The following is a 21342-nucleotide window of genomic DNA, read 5'->3' on the forward strand; positions in this document are numbered from 1 at the left end:
AGTTTTGTGTTACAGGTCTCTCCTTTTCAGAGCTTTGAGAAGGTAGGCTACATAGCATCGACCTCTGGGTAGAGAGCTCATCGAACATGAGAAAGTGGGACCTTTATTTTTAATAGATTCCCCAAAAGTCTTGTCAATCTTCCTTGAAAAAGCCAATCTATTTCATATGCTGGACATACATTTTCATGAGGCTCATAAGAAATGACATTACGCTTTAGGGCACCAAATACAGAACAGTACCCGGGGTTTGTTTCATATGTTTTTTTCTTCAGAAATGCATTAAAATACATGAGTGTCTTGAAATCACAAAGTGAATAGGAACGGTCTGGTAAGGTGATGCAGGTATTGTCATTAGAGCGGACAAACTCATTTCCTGTGATATTAAACTCAAGTGGCTAACAAGAGGCCACTGTGGCCCTGCTCTTGTGGTTCTCACTGTTATGGTATTCCATCCCAGCATGACTGCTTTGTGCCATAGAAAATGTCAATCTTGCTCAAACAACGACTTAATTGATCAAATAAGTAATATTTTGCTCTCCTCTCCTTATTAAATGTGTTTATGGCTTTGTACCTGAATTAGCCAAAGTGTACGACCGAACGAATAAGGCTATAAAGAATATATTGGTAGTAACAGCTACTAAAAGCTATTAGGGGAACTTCTCATACATAAACCGTATTCTTCCTAAATGGTTTATTGAAGATCATTTCCCTGTGTTATATTTACGTTGGGGTCAAGATTTGGTGATTGTATATGATAGCAGCACTGAACACTGTCACGATCCGGCTCAAAGCCCGTAACAAAGGGAGACAACGTGGAGATAATGAGTAGCAAAATATGTATTTATTACCTAAAGCAACTAAGTATAATAGACAATGGTGTGTGTAATCAGTAATCAGTAGTGTAAGTGAGTGTTTTGCATGCATGAATGTGATAATGCAGGGTGATGAAAGGTGCCAAAGCAAACAAACAAACAAACAAACAAACAAACAAACAAACAAACAAACAAACAAACAAACAAACAAACAAACAAACAAACGGCCACCAAGAACCACAACACAATCTACAGAGGGTGTCTGCATGGAGAGAGTCTCCTCCATGAATGGGGAAGTGGTGTATTTATCCTGGGAGACACCGGGCCCAGGTGTTTCCCATGTAGCTGACGACCCTCCCAACTCCGCCCACCAGCATCCTAATAAGGAAATAACAGAGAGAATACGGCAGACAGAGTGGGAGGGTCGTCACAACACAGACACAGATATTTTGACACTATGGTAATATGACACGAAAATAGAGGTCTTTGGCCACATCAGCAGTGGGTTTGACATTTCAAAAGGACAATGCATTGTGTGACGGCCCTGAATTTTTCTGAACCGTCTCGGTGCTTCTCCTTCCAATAGGGCGCTTCCCCTTCAATTCCCAATTAAAATAGGGCTTCTGCTTCCAATAGGGCGCTTTCCCTTTAATTCCCAATTAAATAGCCAGCATCAAGCTGCGCAAACGTGGGGTTGTGATGGAGACGTGAATGAGGATGTGTTATACACTCAGTGACAAAGCGTCTCTATTGTTTTGTAGCCTAATAAAGTTTACCCAGGATCGGATCCACTCTTTGCGTCCGTGGACTACACCTCTCCGTTCTTCGTGGCCTTTCTCCGCTGGAGATCTGTTGACAGATTGGATTGTCTGACTGACTACAACCTTTTTGTATACGGTATTTCATTTGTTTTGATGTGATGTATACTGTGATGATTTATGTAGTTAGTTGTAGTTGAGGACTTAGTAAGAGTTGATACTCTTTAAAGTTGTGTGGTAAAATCATTGTTATTGATTGTATGATTAATACTGGGTTTACGCTACACTTGAATGAACGGACAAACATTGCGTGACAAAGGTCACTTGAGTTCCCTGAACTCCTTTACCGGGCTGGACTCTTTTTTTTTTATCTTTTTTTTTAGGCCCGAGGTACAGGACATTTCTGGAGGAATCAGAACGCATTGTGTTATATTATTATATGTGTGTGTAATCATTTGTTGGTAATACAGCCCACGCAAAATAATACAGTTGTTTTTCTTTCCAATGTTTTAAGGGTTTATGAAAAGTTTATTTCCATCCTGACTTTTACATAAGTCCTTTGTACCAAGTGTAGACTTGACGGACCAGATGGGACTCATTCCCTCCCAAACCAAAAGGAGAAACCAATGTTTTCTCTGGTAGGCACAACCTACCTGGCACCCCTATAAATAATAACCTCAAGTCAAAACTGTTACAATATGTAGAAAATACTTAATCCCTACTGTAAAATATGGTGGTGGATCTTTGACGTTATGAGGCTATTTTGCTTCCTCTGGTCCTGGGAACTTTGTTAAGATCAGTTGCACAATCATGAACTTTACCAAGGACCAGGACATTTCAGCCAAAACCTGGTTGTCTCTCCCAGGAGGCTGAAACTTGGCCGCAAATAGATCTTCCAGCAGGACAATAACCCTAAGCACACATCAAAATCCATAAAGAAATTATTAATTGACCAAATAAAATCAACATTTTGCAATGGCCATCTTGGTCTCCGGACTTGAAAACCTGTGGTTTGAATTGAGAGGGCAGACCATAAGTGCAGACCAAGGATATCAAGGATCTGGAAAGATTCTGTATGGAGGAATGGTCTACGATCCAGCCAAATGTGTCCAATATCATAAAATACAGGTATTTTAGGAAAAGGCTCAGTGTTGTTATCCTCACAAGGGGAGGGGGCTGGAGAATTGAAAACAGGGGATCCAATATTTTTTTTGTATTACTTGCTAAACAAAATCTTTCTCTGAGAAATTGTATTAGTATAAAAATATGTATTTTTAAAATGTTTTGAGCATACAATACAGCTCATTATTTGTGTTATTTATTTTACAGGTCTTTTTTTTGCTCATCTTTATCAAGGGACGCAATAATTCCGAACCCCACTGTACATTGTGTGCGTATATATGTGCAGGTGTGTGTGTTTTATGCGTCATATGTGTGAGTGAGGTGTTTAATGTGGAGCTCATTAGCTGTGTGATAAGAACCACTCCATGGAGTCTGGAGATTAGCAAAAAGCAGATAAGCAAAGCGATTTCTCCTTGCTTAAGTTTGTTTTTCCAGGGGTCGCTTCAGAACATGATATTGTGTGTTGTACAGCATGTGCGTATGAAAGAGGGGAGGGGGGGGGGGGCGGCGAGGTTCACTTCACGGTACACTACTCAGACTGCCTAGATTTGAATCTGAAGTGTCCGTTTCCACTGATTTGATATCAAGACCACAGAAACCCATACTGTATGCACACTTACTATTCACCCCTGCATCACCTTCCTTTGTGTTAGATGACCAGCTAATGAAATTAGAAAAGACAATTGGAAACAGTCATTGTAATCTGGACATGCGCTCCACCTCTTCCTCTCTTTTCTCCATCTGTCTTTCTCTTTTTACCCCTTTCTTTCTCTCTCTTACCTTCTCTCCCTTTCTGTGGTTTTGTGTGTGTGTATGTGCGTGTGTTTTTTGTATTCCTCTCTCTATATTCTTTCCTCTAAGCCTTTCTGATACAATAATCCAGTTGAGAGGCTTTGTGGGGTGATTTGGCCGCTGGCTGATCGCAGGCAATCTCTCTGTTAAGTGATTCACCATCCAATGATCAGATATTTCCTAAGACTCAGCTGGGACATGCTGAGGACTAACGAGGGTCCTGAGTTCTTTAGTAAAGGAAAGAAAATGAAAATATGTACCTTGTAGAGAAGACACGAGTGGAGTGTCTTCAAAGTATGCTGTAAGCATGCAGGCATAGTAATGTGTTGATGGTCTTATTTTTCACATCAAGTCAGTGTGCTCCAGTGGGAATTCTAACACCGCTTTTCACCCCTTGAACATTGTTGCTCCTCTTTGATACCTGCTCGTGTGCCAGAGGTGGCAAGTTGCCCAGAGTCACACTCCAGCGTGTGTGTGCGAGCGTGCGTGCGTGCGTGCGTGTGCATATATATGTGTGTGTGTGTCAGTCAGGGAGAGGTCAGAGCTTCTGATTAGGCACATTTTAGTGACAGATCCAGGTTTGGTGCCGGGAGATCTATGAGTTACACAGTTAGGGAGGCTTGCATCATTGAGTTACTTAATTTATGTCAATCAGGGCTTTTAAATAAAGGAAATCAACGTGCGTGTGTGTGTGTGTGTTTGGGGGTAGGGGTGGTTGGGGTGGTTGGAGGGAGTGCTGTGGCACCTGTTGTTCAGTAGGACATGGACACAACCTAGATAGATGTATGTATAGAATGTCCTTAAGGATCAGGTATCATCACAGTAGGACAAAAGCTTTCAGAACTCACTGGCCTCACTACAAACAGGCAGGGATGAGTAGGTTACTTTCTAAATGTAATCCGATACAGTTACTGGGCACAGACGTCAATTCAATGTCTATTCCAAGTTGGTTCAACGTAATTTAATTGCAATGACGTTGAAACAATGTTTACTCAACCAGTGCCAAGTGGGTAGTTACATGTCCAAAATTGTAGTCAGTAACGTAACTTTTGGATTACCCAAACTCAGTAACGTAATCTGATTACTTTCAGTTACTTTTACTTTCCCATTAAGAGGCATTAGAAGACAAAAAGGACCCATCAAATGCATTTGGTTTGTCATCATAGTGGTCTCTGACTTGTGGTCAGACTCATTCAGGTGGAAGAAACTTAAACTTGTGCCTTTTTTCAATGCTGAATTCAATGTCATTGAGAAAACAAAGGTTAAAAAAATTGCAAGTATGCTTTATCAATTTAAAAATAATCCAAGATATAATAATCACATTTTTCAAAAGTATCTGTAAACTGATTACAATATTTATGCTGGTAATGTAACTGAATACATTTTCTTTTAAATCAGATTATATGTAACTGATTACATGTAATTGGTTACCCCCCAACCCTGCAAATACGCACGAACACACACACACACACACACACACCTCAACTGCAACTCTATTCAAATGCAACAATTAATTTAAATGGCTAGCCTCCCAGGCTGTAATGTACTAATGGAAAATGTTTTTATTAGGACAAAGAGCGAGATCCTTACCAGAAATTCCGATTTAGACTCTGGCCGGCTCTCATTGGAGTAGACGGTGGCCAATCAAATGCCGACATTGTGGTACAGGGGGAGGGGCATGCAAAATAGTTCCTGGATATTCATGAGGGCCAGCCCTAGTTTAGAGTGCTCTATCATAGAGCGAGCCACAACAGTTAAGACCTCACTGGCTGGAGTGTCAACACTGCTGCTAGAGGGAAGTCAGTGAGCGCATGAGAAATAGAGACACACAGAAACGGAGAGGGAGCGAGAGAGAGAGAGACTGTTGCTCCAGTGAAAGTGTGTGTATAAGAGAAAAACAGAGATTGGTAGAGACACAGAGAAAGAGTTCTAGGGAGACACAGACCAACTAAAGAAAGAAAGAGGAATCTGACAGGGATCGTTGCTCCTCAGAGTATGGTGTCAAAGAGCACATGGATTTAGTAGAGCTGTACCTCCCTGAGTGTTTCACCTATCACCCTGACACTGAGTAAGTACATGGACTATTCTGATCCATATTCTGTATGTATACAAACTGTCGGTGGAGTGTAAAGAAAGTTAGCACAGTGATGTTATTTAGGTAATGGTAAGCATTGAACAGTGTGCGTGTGCACTACGACTTGTTGTCTCGTTCTCAAATGAAGACCTTACTTTGGGTGTTTTTATTTGCGATTTGGTGTGGTGGCGTCTTCTATGTCAGTACAAGCACATCTGTGTGAAACAAAGGTAGTGGGCTGTCATATGTAGTAGTTATTTAGGGAACAAGTGTACCTCTTGGATTTTTACTGAAAAAGAGAGTGTCTGAATGAGAGGATAACTTTGACAGATGAAACCCACATACCTGAGCTGAGGGACTAGGTCTGAGAGGGAAATAGAAGGTGGGAGGGAGGGAGAGGAGCAACAGGGTGTGAGAATGGAGAGTTGGAAGTGGCTGAGAAAGAAGATTAGGAAGTAGAGAGAGAGATGGGGTGAGGAAAGCAGCGAAATGTGTGGTATCTTACCCCCTGCAGAGCAGTGAGGATCAGTAAGGGTCCATAAACTGCTGCAGACTTTAGTCTACAGTCGTTCCACTAGTATGCTGGTGCACTGAAGAATTGTACTTACAGTTGTGATGGCTTTTGCCACAATTTTTATATACTACTGTGTACTCTTGAACTTGTTTTTATCACTGAATATTCCAACATTGTACAAGTGGAAAAATAACACAACTGTCCAAATTGAATATTTTTCTTACTCCCTGTAACAGGTTACTTAATTGATTATTCATAATTGTTAAATGAATTACCATTATCATTTTGTTTACATGTTGGTTGTTATCAATCTGCATTGTGTTGTGTGAAGCCTTAACACTGCAGAGAGAGGTACGCTTCTGTAGGTTGGTGTTATTAGCGATTTGTTGCAACACTGAAAAGCAAATCCTGTTAACCATGTGATAATACAGAACTAGACAACAGCTCAGATAAGACCCTAACCGGAGGATAACAGGATATTAGACATTGAGGAAGAGTGACTGACAGAGAGAGGGAGATTGAGGAGGGGTGAGTAGAGGATGCAGAAACAGAGCGTGCTTTTATGTTTTGTGTAACTATGTGTTGTTGATAGTGTAATTACAGTGAAAATATGTGGTCCTCTGTAGCTCAGTTAAAGCTGCAATATATATCTTCTTGGGTGACCCGACCAAATTCACTGACAGATATATAACACACACTTCTTTCTCATTGAAAGCAAGTTTTAAGAAGCAGTAGATCTGTTCTATGTGCACTATTTCTATGCTCCCCGTTCTTAAGTTACGTTTTAGCGTCTTTTACTTTCGGTTTTGTACACCAAATTCAAACCGCTGAAAATACAATATTTTTGGTTATAGAATATATATTTCACAACAGTTTAGATGGTACAATGATTCTCTACACTATACTTGCTTGTTTTGAAATTAAGTGACCTATTCAAATTTTTTGCAACCAGGAAATGGAGCGATTTCTGCATAGTGCATCTTTAATAGAACATGGCGTTTGCAACGTCAGGCTAGTGTGTTCGATTCCCGGGACCACCCATACATAAACTGTTTGCACGCATGATTGTAAGTCACTTTGGATAAAAGTGTCTGCTAAATGGCATATATAATATACAGGTATAGAAGAAGTGTTACCATGTTTATCCCCTTCCCCAGTCTGTCGAGACATAGACTGTCATTGTAAATAAGAATTTGACCCAACAGGTCCACCCCTTAACTGGTTTAACCCAACATCTCCAGCACCAACTGATTTGACCCGAGCCCTTTACACACTTAAACTAAGAGTCATCAGTGATGCTAGTGTTTCAGCTCCGGCCTGATACCTCATCTCCTATTGGCCCATTAGGAATCACCATGCACAAGACTCCTTTGACCCAAATCACTGACAAGGGGGTTAGAGGCTAAATGAGCAAGTTAAGGAGGATGCATAGCTAGAGTAACCTAAATCCACATCTACCAATACTTGACATCTTTGATAATCTTTTAGGTATGTGTTATATATATTTTTTCAAAACGGACTACTAAACGAATGGGCACAAAAAACAAAATATACCCAAATAATAATTTAAATGAGACTTGAATGTATGGTTTTTCTACCTGCCTTTTAGTCCTGCAAACAATTTGACACATTCCCTCACTCTACCTCTTTTTCCTTCCCTGTGTGTGTGTCTGTGTGTGTCCCCGGCTCTCTTGTCCTTTTGGTCATCGTCTGTATTGTGACTGCTCATTTGAGAGTGAGTGTTGCCTCCTCTCGTTGCTTTTTCCTTTCTTTCTACACACCCCGGGTTAATGGCCCAGCGATTGAGCCCTTTCTTTCTCTCCCTTTCTGTTTTTCACATTCTCTCTATCTGTCTGCTCCCATCTTTCTGTCTGACCGTCAGTCGTTTCACGCTGCATTTTGCTCTTTGTTTCCAAGGTGCAATTAGAGTTGTTTTGGATACGAACACACTCTCACACACACAGCCTGTTACTTTATAATGTTCCTCCGAGACTGTGATTTACACCCAGAGTCTATGGGAACTGCGCTAACAGGGCGTTGATTAGCTTTTTTGAAGAGCTATAGATCTGTCAGGTTTAGATACCACACCATGTTTTACCATTCCACTGTAATACTAATGCATTATGGGGAAATTCCGACCCGAGTTAAGTGCGAGTAAATGGAACGTAATTCCCTTTATGCACTTTTCTCTCTATGCATACTTAAGCATGAGAATAGCATATTCACCAGCTATTCATTTGCGGTGGAGATCACAGATATGGAGGTGTGGCTGAGGTGTCGAGAGATAAAGCCGTATTCTGACCTTGATTTAATTCCATAATTATTCCACCATCTTTTAAGCGCGAGGAAACCATGAATAAGGTCGAGCGAAACTGCCGGTTCCATGTGGAAAAAGCATCTATCTTTTTTCCGATAGAAATAATACCATTCTCCTTGCACTGTAATTTATGCATTGATAAGAGCTATTGACAAGAGCTGGGAAAACGAGTAATCCGTTTGGAGAAGGGGATTGTAAATTCACATAGCAATTGTTTTAGATTATTTTTCTTCACGATCCCTGGAGACGAATGTGAAACCAGTCATATTGAAGCAAACCAGGGGTGAAAGTAAAACAAAACAAAATGTCAAGAAAACTGTTAGTTATTACACTATAATTTATCATTACCGCATGTCAGAGGCATGAAAAATATGTGAATTGACTTGAAAACGGGTGGTATAGCCTACGCACCAAAATGCGATGTGGTTCGACAAGAACACTGACATTTTGCCAAGGCAGAGATGGGTGGCCGATACGAAGACGCACGAAAAACAGTGGACTCATAAATTATAGCCTAATAACAATTGCCAAATGTCATTAGGACTACACGTTTTGTGTAAATTATGTCTCTTTCCATTCACCACTGTTTGGAGGCTGGAAATATGCTGTTAGTGGACGAACATGCATTGGTACCCTAGTAAAGGAGCCCTTTGAAGTTATATTTATATATTTTGTAAAACTAAAATTAGAGGGTAGATCAGCTTTAAAATATTGCAGATTGTACCTTCCATCAATGTAATTGTCTGCATCATTTCCAATCCCCCATATATATTTTTGTAAATATATATATATATATATATCTCACACATACAGTTGAAGTCTGAAGTTTACATACACCTTAGCCAAATACATTTAAACTCAGTTTTTCACAATTCCTGACATTTAGTCCTAGTAAAAATTCCCTGTTAGGTCAATTAGGATCACCACTTTATTTTAAAAATGTGACATGTCAGAATAATAGTAGAGAAAATGATTTATTTCAGCTTTTATTTCTTTCATCACATTCCGTCAGAAGTTTACAATACATTCAATTAGCATTTGGTAGCATTGCCTTTGAATTGTTTAACTTGGGTCAAACGTTTCGGGTAGCCTTCCACAAGCTTTCCACAATAAGTTGGGTGAATATTGGCCCATTCCTCCTGACAGAGCTGGTGTGACTGAGTCAGGTTTGTAGGCCTCCTTGCTCGTGCATGCTTTTTCAGTTCTGCCCACAAATTTTCTATAGGATTGAGGTTACGGCTTTGTGATGGCCACTCCAATACCTTGACTTTGTTGTCCTTAAGCCATTTTGCCACAACTTTGGAAGTATGCTTGGGGTCATTGTCCATTTGGAAGAACCATTTGCAACCAAGCTTTAACTTCCTGACTGATGTCTTAATGTTGCTTCAAGATATCCTCATAATTTTCCACCCCTATGATGCCATCTATTTTGTGAAGTGCACCAGTCCCTCCTGCAGCAAAGCACCCCCACAACATGATGCTGCCACCTCCGTGCGTCACGGTTGGGATGGTATTCTTCGGCTTGCAAGCCTCCCCCTTTTTCCTCCAAACATAACGATGGTGATTATGGCCAAACTGTTCTATTTTTGTTTCATCAGACCACAGGACATCTCTCCAAAAAGTATGATCTTTGTCCCCATGTGCAGTTGCAAACCGTAGTCAGGTTTTTTCCCAGCGGTTTTAGAGCAGTGGCTTCTTCCTTCGAGCGGCCTTTCAGGTTATGTCGATATAGGACTTGTTTTACTGTGGAAATAGATACTTTTGTACCTGTTTCCTTCAGCATCTTCACAAGGTCCTTTGCTGTTATTCTGGGATTGATTTGCACTTTTCGCACCAAATACGTTCATCTCTAGGAGACAGAACGCGTCTCCTTCCTGAGCGGTATGATGGCTGCGTGGTCCCATGGTGTTTATGTATGTATGTATGTATGTATGTATGTGTACCAGTCAAACGTTTGGACACCTACTCATTCAATGGTTTTTCTTTATTTTTACTATTTTCTACATTGTAGAATAAGAGTGAAGACATCAAAACTATGAAATAACATAGATGAAACGGCTGATTCTTTTATAGAATATCTACATAGGCCAATAGAGGCCCGTTATCAGCAATCATCACTCCTGTCTTCCAATGGCACATTGTGTTAGCTAAACCAAGCTTATCATTTAAAAAAGGCTAATCTGGCCTTCTTTAGACTAGTTGAGTATCTGGAGCATCAGCATTTGTGGGTTCGATTACAGGCTGAAAATGGCAAGAAACAAAGACCTTTCTTCTGAAACTCGTCAGTCTATTCTTGTTCTGAGAAATTAAGGCTATTCCATGTGAGAAATTGCCAAGAATTCAAGATCTCGCACAACGCTATGTACTACTCCCCTTCACAGAACAGCGCAAACGGTCTCTTACCAGAAAAGAAAGAGGAGTGGGTGGCCCCGGTGCACAACTGAGCAAGAGGAGAAGTACATTAGAGTGTCTAGTTTGAGAAACAGACGCCTCACAAGTCCTCAACTGGCAGCTTCATTAAATAGTACACGCAAAACACCAGTCTCAACGTCAACAGTGAAGAGGCAACTCCGCGATGCTGGCCTTCTAGGCAGAGTTGCAAAGAAAAAGCCACATTCCAGACTGGCCAATAAAAATAAAAGATTCATGTGGGCAAAAGAACACAGACAGTGGATAGAGGAAGATTGGAAAAAAGTGTTATGGACAGACGAATCTGAGGTATTCGTATCACAAAGAAGAAATTTCGTGAGATGCAGAAAAAAATAAAAGATGCTGGAGGAGTGCTTGACATCATCTGTCAAGCATGGTGGAGGCAATGTGACAGTCTGGGGGTGCTTTGGTGGGGGTAAAGTGGGAGATTTGTACAGGGCAAAAGGGATCTTGTCACGAGAATTATGTTCTCAATGTTCATAACCAAATCAATTATACTACTCAGTCTGAAACCCATAATTTGTAGGATACTGGATGAATGAAACAGACAGAGGCCCAGCTAAAATTGTCAAAATGTTTATTCACGGGCGCGCAAGTTAATTGTACAAAAACATTCATTTTATACTAGCTCCTTACGCACATACTTTTGCACACAAACGGAATTCATATGCACATACATTTGCACACAAACAGTAGGTATCCTACGCACATACTATATCAATACCCAGCCGACAAAGATTAGGGACCGTGAGAAGCACTCACTGCCCTTTCCAAATCTCTCAATGGCCCCTAGCCAAGGTCTGCACCAAATGTTGCTCAGATAGTCTGTGTTTAAGATACTATAGAGACATATTGTACAGATACACTAATTCTGACTAAAACTACACATAATTTACTATAATTTTACTGACAGACTACACACATCAATAATAAGTGGATGATTCTAATGTATTTCATTGATTCTAATCAATTACATACAATTATATAGTTTCAGGGTGGAACATTCTGTTCATTCATTTAAATGTATAAATTCCACCAACAATCCACCCTTAATGACTAAATAATACACCCTGATACATCAATTGTATACAAGGATAATCCAAACCAATACTTGTATGTACATTCGATATTCATCAATGACTGTTATAGGCCTATATCCATTAAAAGAAACGGTGCCATCTCCTAGGCCTGGAGGCCTGTATTTGTCATCCCACTGATAATGATCGGAATCGGTCCGTACCTCACCATCTGTTGCGTCATTGACCTCTCCAGAGTCCTGGTGATCAAACCTCTCATACACGGAATCAAATAACATCCACACAGAACCAAAACACTCCTAAAGGTGAAAGTTGCCCACAACACAGTGATTATGACATTTTTCCATTTCTCAAACACACTGTCAAAACAATTTGTTAGAGACTTATTCACCCCTGAGATCTCTGCTAATTCGTGAGCTAATGTGGTTAACTTGTTATGGCTGCAATCCCACTACCGGGATCAATATGACAACTACCAGTGAAAATAGAGGGCGCCAAATTCAAACCACAGAAATCTCATAATTACAATTCCTAAAACATACATGTGTCTTATATCATTTTAAAGTTAGTCTTGTTAATCCCACCAAAGTGTCCGATTTCAAATAGGCTTTTCAGCGAAAGCACTACAAACAATTTTATGTTAGGTCTCCACCAAACCACAATAAGCACAGCCATTTTCCAGCTAAATATAGCAGTCACAAAAAGCAGAAATAGAGAGAAAATTAATCACTAACCTTGAATTATCTTCATCAGATGACATTCATATGACTTCATGTTACACAATACATGCATGTTTTGTTTGATAAAGTTCATATTTATATAAGTTTACATTGGCGCATTACATTAACTAGTTCCAAAAACATCAAGTGATTTTGCATAGCCACATCGTTTCAACAGAAATACTCATCATAAATGTAGATGATAATACAAGTTATACACATGGAATTATAGATATACCTCTCCTTAATGTAACCACTGTGTCAGATTTAAAAAATAAAAAAAAACATTACGGAAAAAGCAACCCATGCAATAATCTGAGACGGAGCTCAGAACCATAGCCAAATTAGCTGCCATGTTGGCGTCAACAGAAACCAGAAAATACATGATAAATGTTTCCTTACCTTTGATGAACTTCATCAGAATGCAGTCCTAGGAATCCCAGGTCCACAATAAATGCTTGATTTGTTAGAAAATGTCCGTTATTTATGTCCAAATAGCTACTTTGGTTAGCGCGTTTGGTAAACAATTTCAGTCAAAGTGCGTCCACTATAACGTGACAATGTCCAAAGGTTCTGTAACAGTCAGTAGAAACATGTCAAACGATGTACTGAATCAATCTTTAGAATGTTTACATACATCTTGAATAACGTTCCAATCGGAGAATTAGAATGACTTCAGATGAGCGGTGGAACGCAGGTCCTTCCCATGTGAACGCGCATGGTGAAAACATGGTCAACTCGTGGCAGTGGTGACTATTTCCTGTCTCATTCGACCCCCCTCACATTAGTCATCAGACAAAGTTCTATTGACTGTTGACATCTAGTGGAAGGCGTAGGAAGTGAGAACTCATCCATATCTTGCTGTAATTTCAATGAGAGCTTGGTTGTAAATCTGCCACCCCCAGAAAAAATCCAAACAGGAAGTGGAATTTTTCAGGTTTTGCCTGCAATATGAGTTCTGTTATACTCACAGATATAATTCAAACAGTTTTAGAAACTTCAGAGTTTTCTATCCAGTACTAATAATAATAATATGCAAATATTAGCAACTATGACTGAGGAGCAGGCCGTTTACTATGGGCACCTCTCATCCAAGCTACTCAATACTGCCCCTGCAGCCATAAGAAGTTAAACCAGCCAGGGCCTTGGTCACTGATCCGTCTGGAGCTGTGTTATCAAAAAATAAACATACAGCAATGAACCCCAATCATTCTACATACCCTGCCCTTTTCTGCCAATTAACATATCGAGAGTCAGTCTATTTTACCAGGTCATGAGGGAGGTGGCGGATAATTGGTCAGAGAACCCCTTTACTGCATCCCCAGTATCATTCACGAATCTCTGTTGATTATAATAGATGTCATTAATCCAATCCACATTTTTATTTATTGTCAACCACCAAAATAACCTAGTGGTAAAGTCTTCACCTATATGATTCATAGCTTTGAAGAAGGAAGGCTATCACTCTATTTTGCAACGCCATGCCATACCCTGTGGACGGTGCTTAATTGTAGCCAATTTCCTCCTACAACAGGACAATGACCGAAAGCACAGCTCCAAACTATGCAATAACTATTTAGGGAAGAAGCAGTCAGCTGGTATTATGTCTATAATGGAGTGGCCAGCACAGTTACTATTGAGCTGTTGTGGGAGCAGCTTGACCGTATGGTACTTAAGAAGTGCCCTTCAAGCCAATCCAATGTGTGGGAGGTGCATCAGGAAGCATGGGGTAAAATCTCTTCAGAATACCTCAACAAATTGACAACTAGAATGCCAAAGGCCTGCAAGGCTGTAATTGCTGCAAATGGAGGATTCTTTGACTAAAGCAACGTTTGAAGGACACAATTATTATTTCAATTAAAAATCATTTTTTATAACCTTGTCAACATCTTGACTGTATTTCCTATTAATTTTGCAACTCATTTCATGTATGTTTTCATGGAAAACTAGGACATTTCTAGGACAACTAGGACAAGTGACCCCAAATGTTTGAACGGTAGTGTATATACACAGTGCATTTGGAAAGTATTCAGACCCTTTTCCATCTTAATTTTTTTTTAGACTTGTTTTAAAATTGATTAAATCAAATGTTTTCCTCATCAATCTACACACAATAACCCATAATGACAAAGCAAAAACGGGTTTATCAAATGTTTTGCAAATTTGATAAAAAATATAAAAAACTGAAATACCTTATTTACATAAGTATTCAGGCCCTTTGTTATGAGACCTGAAATTGAGCTCGGGTGCATCCTGTTTCCATTGATCCAGAGCTGTCTGCCCGGCCAAACTGAGAAATCGGGGGAGAAGGGCCTTGGTCAGGGAGGTGACCAAGAACCTGATGGTCACTTTGACAGAGCTGCATAGTTCCTCTGTGGAGATGGGAGAACCTTTCAGAAGGACAACCATCTCTGCAGCACACCACTATTCAGGTGTTTATGGTAAAGTGGCCAGACGGAAGCCACTCCTCAGTAAAAGGCTCATGGCAAAAGGCACCTAAAATACTCTAAAACCATGAGAAACAAGATTCTCTGGTCTGATGAAACCAAGATTGAACTCTATAACCTGAATGCCAAGTGTCACGTCTGGAGGAAACCTGGCATCATCCCTACGGTGAAGTATGGCGGTGGCAGCATCATGCTGTAGGGATGTTTTTCAGTGGCAGGGACTGGGAGACTACCCAAGATTGAGGGAAAGATGAATGGAGAAAAGTACAGAAAGGTCTTTAATAAAAACCTGCTCCAGAGCGCACAGGACCTCAGATTAGGGCAAAGGTTGACCTTTCAACAGGACAACGATCCTAAGCATACAGCCAAGACAACGCAGAAGTGGCTTCGGGACAAGTTTCTGAACGTCCTTGAGTGGGCCCGGACATGAACCGAATCGAACACCTGAAAATATTTGCGCTTAGATGCTCCCCACCTAACCTGACAGAGCTTGAGATGATCTGCAGAGAAGAATTGGAGAAACTCTCCAAATACAGATGTGCCAAGCTTGTAGCATCATACCCAAGAAGACTTGAGGCTGTAATCGCTGCCAAAGGTGCTTCAACAAAGTACTGAGTAAAGGGTCTGAATACCTACGTAAATGTAATATTGCAGCGTTGCGTCCTGCCTAAGAACAGCCATTAGCCGTTGGTATATTGGCTATATACCCCCCCCCCCCCCGTGCCTTATTGCTTAAGTAGTTATATTTTGTTTGTTTTTATTCCTATCCTTCTGCTACCCTCAACCTCTCTCCTCTATTTCTGAAGACCATCCAGTTTGATTTCTATTTGCATATATTTTTAACTGTGCTGTTTCACAAAAGTTCTGAACCTATATACATTTTACGGACACAGTATATTTTACGTTAGATATCTTGTTGTTATTAGTCCCACCCTTCAGCTCCACTCAATCCCTCACATCTGTCTCTCAACACCATCCATATTGGATTGTTTCACAAAAGTTCTGAACCTTTCTATTCTCATAGTTTCTACAGATGGTAAATTAAAGAAACATTTATACTAAAAGTGTTATTATATTATTGATCGATAGACTACTTGCTGATTTGAAAAGTAATTGTCAATCTGCAGAGTTAGCTCCAGGTAAATGTTGCAATACTTCAGCCATCCCTTGACCTGCGTCCAAAAACAAGCTACATATGGACAGTACCAAAGCAAATGATCTAATGATTCTGTCTCTTCGCAGAAAAATCCGCGGAGCTGAGATGGTTGTATCCCCCATATATTTAACGTTCTATTGGCTGAAAGAAATAATTATTAGTTTTGAATCCGGCGTTGTTTTGTTTATCAGTTCATGAATCATGTACCATGGAACCGGTACATCGCAAATCTCCATTTTGGGTCATTAAATTAAATTGTTTTTTAAAATTTTATTTATTACAATTTTCATTAACTAATTTTGGTCTTTTAATACAAGGCCAAGAGACAATTTCCTTACTTTCATCCCTTTCCACTTGCCTCTTCCATTTGTGCGGTAATGCCTCAATTTGTTGGTTTTAATTCTGGATTCCAGAGACATTTCCATATAATTTTGTTAGCTGCATGTGTGACATAATTCCACCAGTCCTATTTATGATAGAATTTACAAAGATATATTTTTTAACCTTTTTTCAAAACAGTTTTTTAATTTTTTTATCAATTAGTTTATTTCAGTTTAACCACAATATTTGTTGTATTATTTGTTTAGTCTTTTCTGGTGGATAAATCTGAAATTGCAACCAACTTTCTATGGCTTGTTCAGAAAATAGCGTTAATTTGGAGATTATTTCATTTTCATATAAATGAAAGTGAGAGGTTGTTATCTGAATAAAGGGGAAAAGGCCTTTCTTGAACATGTGGTGAGACATTCTTACTAATCTAGCAGAGAACCAGTTTTGGTTTAAGTATACATTTTAGTATGGCTGACATCTTTAGTGAGAGGTCTAATGCTTTCATATTTAATAATTTCTGCACTTCAAATTTATATTCATTATATCAATAGGCCTGTTTAATTTTGTCTGGCTTGCCGTTCCAAATAAAATCTCATTTTATTTGCTAATATAATTAATAAAACAGTTCGCTAGGTGTAGGCAAGACCATAAGCAAATAGGTAAACTGGGATATGACTAAAGAGTTAATCAGGGGGATTTTTCCACAAATAGACAGGTATTTTCCTTTCCATGGCAGCAAGATCTTATCTGTTTTGCTAACTTTCTATAAACATATTTATTGTCGTGAGAATTTTTTTCTTTCGGAATATGTATACCGAGTATGTCCATCACCATCAGACAATTGTATTGGTAAACTACACAATAATGTAAAAGTTGTCTTTTTTTTTGATCCAATACGTAATATCACTAATAATAATAATAATAATTTGTTTGTAATCCAGAGAGGTTAGAAAAAGTATCTAGATCCTCTATGAAGCTGTGGAGGGATCCAAATTGTGGATTTAAAATAAAACGTGAATCACCAGCGTACAATGACACCTTTTTGTTTTTAAGCCTTGCATTTCTAACCCCTTAATATTGTTGTTGGATCTGATTTTAACAGCTAACCTTTCAATGGCCATAATAAATATATATGGTGATAGTGGACAACCTTGTTCTACTCCTTGACGGTTTAATACTTTCTGAGAAGTAGACATTATTTACTATTTTACAACTAGGGTTACTATACATAACTTTAACCCATTTTATAAGAGGTTCTCCAAAATTGAAAGATTCTAGGCATTTATATAGAAATTCCAGTTGTACTTTATCAAAAGCCTTTTCAAAATCAGCTATGAGTACCAGGCCTGGCTTCACAGATTTTTCAGTGTTCTATTTTTTCCAGTACTTGTCTTATATCATCTCCAATGCATCATCCATGTAAAAAAAACTGTCTGATTAGGATGAATAATATCTGACAATACCTTTTTAGTTCTATGCGCTATGCATTTTGCTATAATTTTTGCATCACCACACTGAAGTGTAAGAGGCTGACAATTTGTGAAATGGACTGGATCTTTATATTTACCACATGGATCCGGCAGGGTAGCCTAGTGGTTAGAGCGTTGGACTAGTAACCGAAAGGTTGAAAGTTCGAATCCCTGAGCTGACAAGGTACAAATCTGTCGTTCTGCCCCTGAACAGGCAGTTAACCCACTGTTCCTAGGCCGTCATTGAAAATAAGAATTTGTTCTTAACTGACTTGCCTAGTAAAATAAAGTTTTTTTTTTTTTTTTTGTAATAATCAAATCAGACCTTCTTGTTGAGTATCTGATAATCTACCATTTCTATAAGAGTGGTTAGGAGACCCAAGATATAGGCTTCTGTAGGGCTGAACACATTCAAGTGTTATAATTATATATACCCTGGATTTTCTATCATGTTAATATTTGCCACTATCGGGAGCCACCATCAGTAATAGCCACATGCATTTATAAGTGTCACTTTATTGTTCATTTCCTTCATTTCGTAGCCTACATTTTGCGTTGTTCCATTCCATTTACCTTGCTTTCCTATGTCATGTCCGTGCAGTTGTTCCTGGGGGTCGCTAGCATTAGTAGATCATATTAGGCTAAAGTTGTGCAATAATTTGGGACATGTAGACTTTTTTTCACCTTCCAATATTTAATGGATGTAACAATTGAATATGGCAATTTACAGGATGAGTCAAACCACTATTTTTGATTCACCACTATAATTTGTGCGTAAATGTTCTCCAAACAATTTTTTATTTATTCATAAATACTTTCCTATTTATAAATACTTTCCTTACCCTAAAAAATATACAAGATCTAAGTATTTTTAAATCTACCAATTGGTGCTAAAAAGGAGATAAATGTGTTTTTTTATATGGCTTTCTTTCATTGATTCCTAATATTCTGAACCATTCTCTCCATATATTCTAGTGAGACAATTCAAGGTACACCAAATTTAAAGGGATAGCTTTAGATGAAATTGACTAAAACCCTATGAAAACTCCATGAGACAATCTATTGGCCAGCAAGTAGGATGTTTTCCAGTGGCGCGCGCAAGGGAACCATGCCTGCAAAGCCAGTTAAGTCGGAATTCCAACTACTGAGAAGTGCAATGGAAAGGCATGTGTAGGAAAGGCGTACATTTCTTATTAAGTCTGAATCGGGCCTTTTGAAAGAAAAATCTATGGCCACCAAGTAATTTGAGAATGTCTTAATTCAGGTCTATGGGAAGCTAACACAGCAATATCTACCTGTGTGATGGATAGCTGATGAGAGAACAAATTGGTCTCTTCACAGTCCATTGTACTCTGCCAGCTTTGTTGGACCACTTTGGAGGCAACAATATATTAGTTAATCCAATTTAGAGCTGAAGTAGAATAAGGTTAAAGTTTGAATGACAGAGGTTTCTCTCTCTCTCTCGTTCTTTCAATATCTCTTTTTCTTTCAATATCTCTCTCTCTGTGGATTTCAAGGGGTGATAGAGCGTGGTCATGGTTGATTCTAGTGATGTTTAGGGCAGCCAGATAGTTTGCCTAACAAATGAGTGGTGGTCATTACCGTGCGGATTTACATAGCAGGAACAGAGCTTGGGTTCCACCACACAGACAGGGAGTGTGTGAGTGATTTTAAAGAGCCACTTCCTTTGAAAAGCAACAAATCCCTTTGAAAATGGCCTATGTGGCATCGATATGAGTCAGAAACATTTATTCTAGTGTCAAAATTGAATACAAAGTATAAATAGGATCATTTTGGTAATGAAGTCGGTTTCATCTAAAATGGAATAAACTAATAAATGAAGGTTGGGTTTTGATTTGACAATGTCCATTGCCCGCTAATATGGGGTGAACAGCTGCGGTGATTGCTCAACATTCCAGTAGCATCGACAGTGAGGCAGACCTGCCCAGCACCTCTGACTTTGTTTATAGGAGACAACACGTCACAAATGTCTTTATTTAAGGAATACTGCACCAAAAACCTTAGTTAGATGTAAAATTGCTCAACTAAAACATCCTCGGCAAAAACATCCAAATGTATACAGATTTCTTGAGTCATCTTAGATTCATATAGTACCACAGTATGAGTCATAAAACCTAGTGGTCAAACAAGGAAATGGTTCCAATCATTTTTCCCAAAGTGGTTTTTGGAAAAACTTAAAATAAGGGCTGAGTTTTGTATAGGTTTACCCTGGTGTGACATTTTGATACCTTGTCTGAAAGAGATGTACAGTTAACTTTTATCAATATATTCGCCTGTATTCCCCCCCCCCCCCCCACCCCAAATTAAATGCTAATTAGCTCCTAATGTGGCTATCATAAAGAACTACAAATGCCATTATGATCTGGATGAGACTGCCGAATCGAGGCAAAGGTAAGAATCTCTGCATTTTAGAATTCGAGAGTAAATAGAGCCAAATATATTGATAAAAGTCACCTTGTCCCAGAGAGATTTCCATGGTTATCAAAATGTCACGCCAGGGTAAGCCTACACGAAAGACAGCCCTTATTTTCAGTGTTTAAAAAATTCACGATGGGAAACATGAATGGTGAAAAACATTTTTGACCGCTAGGTTTTATGGGTATTATGACACCTCCACTGTGGGGCATTATTCAGGGAGTGAAATAGGCTTCCCCTGTCTACTCTCATGGGGGGGCAAACATCCATAACCAAATGCAGAATCGGTCAGGAAATACACTTCCAAGACTGAAATCTTGTTTTTCTAATGAGCAACAGAAAAACACAATCGCCAATCGGCGTGTTCAGTGGCTCTAAGAGTGGGTATGGCAACACACAATAGTGTGTGTGCTAACCTACGGCCACATGGATCAGCACAGCATTTACGTGTGCATGTAAACACCATACATTTTGGAATACTTTCACGTGCACTGTAGGTATCAGTTAGTCTACAATAATTATACGTGTGCCCAATTCATGAAACACATAACAACATTAGTGTCTATTCTGCTCTTATCTCTCACATGGGCAGGCTCATCTGTGCATCAACATGCATGAATGTAGGGGGATGAACACAAATCCATACAGTAGAATGTGAAAACGCATGGCTTACAGTTTGAACAATGCCATTAACATACAGCACTAGCATAGAAACATTACATTCCCAAAATTAATACCTCTACAACTCTAAACTTGACAGAGCTGGAATTCTGATAAAAGGACTTGGCTTCTGGTAACTGAACACAATGGGTAATATCTACTACATCATACCTTCACCGAGAGATCTGTGAGAATAAACCTCTGAGCCAGAATCTTTGTTTTGATTTCCATATGTTTGCCTACGCAATCTCCTGTTGTCATAACAAGTT

The 21342-nt window shown here is 39.2% G+C and overlaps 1 protein-coding gene across 2 annotated transcripts in view; it reads left to right on the forward strand.

Moving 5' to 3' along the window:
* The first annotated feature begins 1511 nt into the window (after window positions 1–1511).
* LOC115107838 (estrogen-related receptor gamma-like) overlaps window positions 1512–21342 on the forward strand; it is a 47319-nt gene continuing 27488 nt past the window's right edge. The window contains exon 1 of one of the 2 annotated variants that reach the window (XM_065008809.1): window positions 1512–1709. Coding sequence is in view for 1 of the 2 variants with exons in the window: in XM_065008808.1 (XP_064864880.1) it covers window positions 5497–5552 (56 nt within the window). In the remaining variant the exon portion in view is untranslated. Of the gene's footprint in view, window positions 1710–5243; window positions 5553–21342 lie in introns of those variants that run through there. The other variant, XM_065008808.1, reaches the window with a different exon arrangement.

This window comes from Oncorhynchus nerka, linkage group LG24 (genome assembly GCF_034236695.1).
Source record: "Oncorhynchus nerka isolate Pitt River linkage group LG24, Oner_Uvic_2.0, whole genome shotgun sequence".
NCBI lineage: Eukaryota > Metazoa > Chordata > Actinopteri > Salmoniformes > Salmonidae > Oncorhynchus > Oncorhynchus nerka.